At 38.3% G+C, this 7,901-nt stretch overlaps 1 protein-coding gene across 2 annotated transcripts in view; it reads right to left on the bottom strand.

Moving 5' to 3' along the window:
• Positions 1-7,901, bottom strand: part of RELN (reelin) — a 482,573-nt gene that overhangs the window by 205,699 nt on the left and 268,973 nt on the right. For both annotated transcript variants that reach the window (XM_011365192.1, XM_011365193.1), the window contains exon 10: positions 7,362-7,602. In XM_011365192.1, the coding sequence (XP_011363494.1) occupies positions 7,362-7,602 (241 nt within the window). The remainder of the gene's footprint in view (positions 1-7,361; positions 7,603-7,901) is intronic.

Raw genomic sequence — 7,901 nt, 5'->3', positions numbered from 1 at the left:
CACCATTTGTCTTAGATTTTTTTCATTAGTCTCAACTTACATTAAGACTTTAAATTTTCAGACAAATTAATTTACATGTTTTTATAATTTGGATGTAATGATCTTTGTTTTCCATTAACAATTTAACTATTTGTAACAATAGTATTAGACAGATGACAGCAGAATCCCAGAATGAAAGCTTCAATTCTTATTTAGTATTGAAGATTTGCCTCGTGTCCACTGGGACAATGAATTTGGCAAATGCCTAATGTATAAGAACTATAAGAAAATAGATAAACTCTCCTGTTCTGACTTAATGCTTCTCCTTAATGGATTGTTTTACTTATTGGCTTTTGTATTCGTTAGGGCCTTTGGTGTTGGTTAAACTAGAGATTTGTCATTACCGGATATTTGTCAATAGTAAATGTAGGAAAGAGAAGGGGTCTAACTGAAAGTAGTAGTAGAAAGAAGATTACGATATGACCCTTCTAAATTCTGAATACTTAGTTACTCGAAATCCTTGGCACAAATTTGCAAAATTTAATAATTTAATTTTAAGGGAATTTCTTTCAAATACATGTGATCAAATCACAGCCTATTCTAAAAGACAAACCTTTATAACAGAATCTGTGACATTTAGTGCTGACTTACTTTCCAACACAAGTTGACATAAATGTGTAGAAAGAATAATCTGGAATTCTTTGCTATCCACACAATGAACTAGGGTAATAAATAGAAAAAGATTATCGGGTGCAGGCACAGCAATCAGAGTGGGAAGATTTCTTAAAAATAAAAAATATGTGTAACAGCACCTATCTCACAGTGATCTGCATTTAATCTGTGAGTCAATTCCAGAGCTGACAGAAGCTGATGATTTATGCCTTTGCAATCTGAGAGTAACCAGAGTAGTCAAGCAGATATAAACATTTATTAATGGTGAGTGAGCAAAGCACACACGTGTGCGCACACACACACATACACACACACACACCCCCAAGGAGCCATGAATGATTGATGCTTTCAAAATACAGATTTTGGCTACCTCTAAAGATGAGAGTAAACAAACAAAATGAAGCAGTTGCTTGACCAATATTCACGTCCATGGCATACTGATCCATTTGGAAACTCTGTTTCATGGGGTACTACTATTAAAGGGTGAGGAAAACAGAAAAAACACAAACCGAAACCTGCTCACAGCTCTTTCCTAATCATTTGTCCCTGGGTTCTCCTCTGAGTACTTGCAGTTCTCTTTGATGGTGACTCATGGAAAGCAGGCAGCTGCAGCAGCACCTGGTTTACCTTTTGAAAACTTACATTTCTCTTTGAACTTGAAATTAGGATATTTGCAGATTGCGGGACTCGTGTTTGAGGAGTTGAAAACAGATGACTTTGATGAACTTGTCCAGATGTTTCAAGAGTGACTAAGGAAAATTAGTCTAAACATCCAGGGTCTTTATAGACACCCATGTTCATCTACTACAGATATAAAACTTGGACGATAGCACCTTTCTCACGGTGCTGGTACCTACAAAGCATTCATGAAATGCCATCATTACTACTATTGCTACTATTCCTATTATTGTTATCATCACTATGATTACTATTATTATTTATTATTTTCCAGTATACAAGCTACTGCAAGTATCATTCTGAGATATGAGAATCCCACTCAAGGTGAAACACTGATTCTTGATACTATATGTTTTTAATGAAAGGGACCAAAAAAATCGGTTCATTTCCTTTAAACCTTGACCACTGTCACCGAGTTGGTGTATCAGAAGTTGCCTTGAGATTAATTATTTTCCCACTTCAGGCAGGAAGAATGTGCCTTCCATTCTTAAATGTGGCACAAACACCCCCAGCCACCTGACAGAGAGAGGCACTGCCCAGGATGGCAGCCATAGCAGCAATAGCTATTCTAGCAACTGCAAATGCACTGGCAGAGTACATTCTGCATCTTTAGAATAGGAAAAACTTACACAAATAATCCTTGATTAGTCTGGAAATTATATACAAAAGTTTAAAAGGATGAAATATTCTGTGAAAGAAGGCAAAATCACCACAACCAATAACTAAGACAGGTAATTCAACATGGACAAGGTTTCAGGCTTCTTGCTTGGCTGAGTCCTCGCTCTGCTTGTTGTGGGAGATCGCTAATGAGGCTGTGGTGCTCTGGGGAGCTTTCTGACTTGCAGCACTATATTTATTGGCATTTAGAGCCCCACCTGTTTAGTAATGAACAAAGGGCTGCTTAGGGATTTGTGGGAAATAAAACGTCATGATGGTAATTAGAAGCATAGAATGTGGTGTGCCTTTTCTTCCGCATGGGCAAGTTCTCTGGAAAAACATTGGAAGATGAATCAAGCAAGGCCATGAATTTGTAAGGAGAATGGAGGAGAAACACGGATAGCTATATAAGAAAAACATTAGTTCTATAATCTTACAGTCCTCCCAAATCAAAAAGTACAACAAATATAAGGCCAGGTTTGTGTTAAAAACTGGTACTGTTATACATCTATTTCATATTAATTACTAAAGAACCAACAGATGGTAATGGCCTTCTACCAACCCAGGGCAGATTTAAACTGGTGACCTATAATTGCAATTCCCCAGATCACATAAACTCAAGTTAATTACTCTATTAGGTCTTATATCATTCTGCCCTACTTGAGGTAAACAAGGACAGGCTCAGATAAAACGAATTAAATATTCCCAAAGAAACCAAAGAATAAATCTAAAGACGACAAGGAGAAATATGTACTGTGAATGCCAGTGACTCATTTTTATCTTTCCTATTTGACCTGACACTCTCAAATATTATTTTCAAGATCATCAGCTGGACAGTTTATATGCTCATCACTCTCTATTTACTTGTTTTATGAAAGTAGCACTTAAAATCATTTGTTTTTAATAATAAAAACTATTAATAATTCCAATTACATGAATGGCACTGAAACTTAATTCCAGTGGAAACTATTTCTTATTTTGATTGACAAAGATTACGATACTTGTGTCCAATACAATCAATTTAGTGCATTTGATTTTGATATTACTTTAATAATATATAAGGAAGACATAATTTGTGAAGTCTATAATTTTTCTGTTGTGTTCCTTTCCCTCTCATAACTGGAGCTGTCAGCTCAAGCCTTTGCCTTCTACTCATTTTCCTTTATATTCACCTCTTTGTGGAGCTTATTTTTTCTCAAAGTTTTCAATGAAGAGGACACATATTTATTAAGCCACTTCTATGTGCCAGGCACTGTGCTAAGGGTATTACATGTATTTTCTTATTTAATTATCACAACATGAGGAGCATATTATTATTAGCCCTGTTATAGGTGAGGACACTGAGGAACTGAGAGGTTAAATAACATGGCTAATGAATGGTGAAGCCAAGATATAAATCAAGAGTTAAGCCAATTTTCTCAACACTTGTACGATATCCAGTCCTGTTCACAACATTTTCATCACTGAATATGAAATTCATTTCCTTTGTCCATACACTAGATATTTTTGTTATTTTTTCCAGCTTTTCATCCATGCAATTAATACCTAATAATCTATCATGTACCACACATCGGAAATTCAAAAAAGGTTGGAATAGTCCCTGAGCTTAAGAAGCTAACATTCTAACCAGGGAGAAAGAAACAAATAAAAGATAAAGCAATGTTGTAAATGCTCTCGTAGAAGTAAATGTCCAGTGCAATGGAATGTTGAAATGGAACTAGTTTTGTGTAGGTTTTAGTTGAGGCTCTAAGAAAATAGGTGGCGTACTCCAAAGTGAGGTGATGGACCAACTCTAAAGACCTAGCAAAAGAGATGGTAAAAGGGCTCAGTCACTTACTCACATTGAAGGTATATAGCTTGAAGGTGACATGAGTAGGAAGCTGGACAACAGAGAGACAATTTCTTTAGAGAGGGTAGTGAATACCATTCATGCCCAAGTCAGGGGAGGACGGCATCTGCCCTCCCCTCAAGCCCGGTGTATAGGACTTCAAGGACACCACCTGGAGGACACGCTTTATGGGCTGAGACTAGTGCCTGGAGCTGCCTGCAAGGTGGCTGGTTAAGAAAAGAGATGCACTTAGAAGAAGTAACTGCTGTCCTCCCAATGATGGAGCCAAGGTGAATGTTTACCATAGACTAGGCTTGGGCTGCTCACGCAAGAGGCAACCTAGTTTGTCTAAGAAGGGTTCCCTGGAGGGGCAAGGAGCCCTCAGCAAAAAAAAGTTGTAGTCATTAGCCAGCAGCCCGGTGGCTAAGGCTGTGGAAACAGACATGAAAGATGCATAGGAGAACTGTATCCCAAGCTTTGGTGAGGAGTGGGGAGATTTCCAAAGAGCCTACAGCTACCAACAGAAATAGAGATAGAAGTAGGGATGGATAGATAGATAGATAGATAGATAGATAGATAGATAGATAGATAGATAGATAGATATAGATAGATAGACAGACAGACAGACAGACAGACAGATAGAGGGTGAGGGACAGGGAGGGAGGGAGGGAGGGAGAGAGAGAGAAAGAGAGAGAGAGAGAGAGAACGAACGAACGAGAGAGAGGAGAGCGCACACAAGAGTGCCAGCTTTGAGCAGTTGCCAGGACAAGGGATCAATAATTCTGGCTTATAACAATATCTGTATTTTGTCTCTCCTTCCTCCAGACCCAGCCCTGGAGGGTTCAGAGGCTGAAACGCATGTGGGGTGCTGAGGAAGGAGAAGATGACCACTGCCTGCTGCAGCAACCTAAGCTGGAGGAAGGGAGAAACTACTGGATCATTACAGTGAATTGGTCATATCTGTTGTTTAACTGAGACAGTCTGGAAGACTAAAGTGATTGGATGATGTTTTTGGTCTATCAGCCATCTTGGGATGGGCCTTAGTTTTTGTGCAAAGAAGGCAGAAATAAATTTGAATGGTCAGCTGGGAAAATGAATGGCCCTGTTTGCTACAGCCAGTCCCCATCCTCTTCCCCAAGTCCTGTTTGTTCAATCTAATGTTCTAACAGCACAGGGAGGAGGGAGACAACTATATAAAGCTTCACACAATGACATCTGAACTGAAGAAAAGCAGGAAAGCACGTCTGAAGGGGTGGGAGTGTGAAATTCCCTGTTGTATTTGTGAGGGTGGAACACAGTGGAGTGAAAGATAAGGATGGAATGTCAGGCTGGGCTAGACCAGAAAGGGGCTTGACTTACATGTCAGGGAGTTTGGTTTGTATCTTGTAGGCTGACACAGGAAGCCATTAAAGGTCTTGAACATGATGTAGTTTCTCTTAAGGAATAATGCTGGAGTTTTTATCAGTGGCATCCCTTTGTATGATCCTTGGCTTTTAACATCCTTGTCACAAGTAGTCTGCTACCGTTAGACTGCTGATTTTATTTAGTGTCCCACTATTTACACTCTACTTTACCTCCCAGGTGGGTTACTGAATGCCTCCTGCCTCCATAAGGGAAATATTTTAATAGTCTTATCATCTTAAGTTTACTTTAGGTCAGAAGTCAATACCTGAGATGGACCAGTAACTAGGATTGTGAAAACAAAATCAGCTGTGGAAGAGAAGGAAGAGACCAGTGTTTGGTCTACATTTACTAAATTCTAATGTATAAAAATTAGTCATCAGGAGAAAGGAACATGTAGTATTACAGTATTAATGGAATAAGGCTGGAGCAAGATCAAGAAATATGGGAAAAACAAGAATCTTTTAACCTGTAGTGAGAAAGTTATGGGGAAAAAATGAGAAGATAATTTAAACAAATGGATGTTGGAAAGACACAGGAAAAATGGGAGCATGTCAGTTTATATTTATTACTTGTAAGAGCAGAGTCATGTGGCTACTGAGATCAAAATCAAGTCAGATTTCTGTATTTGAATCCTGGCTCTGCCACCGGTGAGAAGTATATTTGAACAAGTTACTCAACATCTCTATGTCTACTTTTAACATCTGTAAAATGGGGCTAATACAGCACCTTCTTTATAGGTTTATAAGGGTCAAATTATATGAGATGAGATATTAATCCTATGTGTGTGTGCGTGCGCACACATGCGTGCGTGTGTGCATACACATGCCTGGAATAGTAAGTGCTCAATAAAAAGTAGTTCTTATTACTTAGACAAAGAGTATCCTATTTGTGCTTGGACATCTTTTTCTTAAATAAGCTCTATTTTATAATTAAGCATACTTTCTCAATTTTGCTGTTAGACTTACTCTTTGATTTAGTTAAGATGTAAACATCTTAGAAACTTAGACAAATATCATAATCACTATGTTGTATACCTGAAACTAATATAATGTCATATGTCAAATATACCTCAATTTAAAAAAAGATCAACCTGTCCAAAGTGAATTCACTAACTCCTGTGAACTGGCTTCTCCTTCTGTTTCCTGTTTCAGTAAATGGCACTGCTGTCCACCCAGCTGCCCAAACCTTGTCATTGACACCTGCTATTCCCTCATCATCTTAATCAGTCCCAACCTTCTGTATTCCCTCTCATAAAAATCTCTGAAATCTATCTATATTTCCCGCCCCACCCCCGCCCTCTAATTTGGGCCAATACAATCTCCCATTGGATTACCGTTAGCTTCCTTTTTTGGTCTCTCTGCATGCACTCTCTCTCTTCCATTCCATCTTCCTTTCTTGAGGGGATATTTTAAGATCAAATCTGATTGTATGACTGATTTAGAGCGCTTCTATGATGGCCTATTACTTTCGGGATAAAGTTCAAACTCTATAGCAATTTGTAAGACCTTCAAGGTTTTACAACTGGCCATGTCTCCAAGACTTTACTATCATAAATCTCAACTCAAAAATCTGTTAGACAACTATTTTGAAGACCGTCCAAGACCTTTGCTTTGTGCTCTCATTGTCCAGCCTTTATGTACGTGACTTCTGGTTATAGAAACACTATTCATCCCACCTGGCCAAACTCCAAATTATCTTTAAGTCTCTACTTGAATTCCTTATTCTCCTGGATAGATTTCCTAATCCTTCAAGTCTGGATTTGGTACTGTACATTATACTTCCATAGCACTCTCAATTTCCCCTGCAAACCATAACAATTATGCTATTTTGTACTTGCATGTGGAACATCTAACTGCTCACACTAAGTTGACAGCCACATGAAGGGAAGAAACATATCTGCCTTTTGTGGTTATATTCTCTAGGTTCAGCCCGGTACATGGCACAATGAGCCCTCAAAAATACTTGTTAAATGAATGTTTTTGTAATAATGATTTTCCATCCTTAAAAGAGGAGGTAACATAAATAAGAACATTATCTATTCTTTTACTAATGGGCCTGGTAAGCTTGGCCATCTTTGTACAATTTGGTTTATTGAGCTTTAGGTTTTTTGAGGACAGGAGAAGGAACAAAAGAGCAGTCAAACCTTAACTGTAGCTCCTGGAAAGAAAAGCCAGTTGCCCGTGTCTACTGGATCAAGACTGTCTTCTAAAATGACTTGTCTGTGAGCTGAGTTGATGACCAGGATGTTATCTAAGGCCCAACAGGCTTCATATACTTCGCCTACTTGGAGATTTTCCTGCTTCCACTGAAACTGGACGTTCTCTCCTTTGGCGTCTTCAGGAAGGTAGAGTATATGGATGATTGTGCTGACATTGGAAGGGGCTCTGGAACAGGGTGAGATGGGGATTGGTACCACAGTAAAGTTAAACAAGGTCTACTTTTTCTTTCTTATAGATCGATTTGATTTCTTAATTAAGACTGTAGTTTCATTATCTTAAAAATATTATATACATTACAGATTAAATACATACAACCTTAAAGGCCTTAAACCTTTCAGTATATGTTGATTATTCAGATGTTCATATTGAGTGATGACAGTTGAAGTATTAAATGTCTTCAAGAGGTTTACCTTTAACAAAAGGCAGGCACTAAGTCAGTAAAGGAATAGATGAAGAGAAAACGG

Source organism: Pteropus vampyrus, unplaced genomic scaffold (assembly GCF_000151845.1).
Source record: "Pteropus vampyrus isolate Shadow unplaced genomic scaffold, Pvam_2.0 Scaffold107, whole genome shotgun sequence".
Taxonomy (NCBI): Eukaryota; Metazoa; Chordata; class Mammalia; order Chiroptera; family Pteropodidae; genus Pteropus; species Pteropus vampyrus.
Note: the sequence above shows the minus strand (reverse complement) of the source record. Positions and strands in the feature narration are given on the sequence as shown.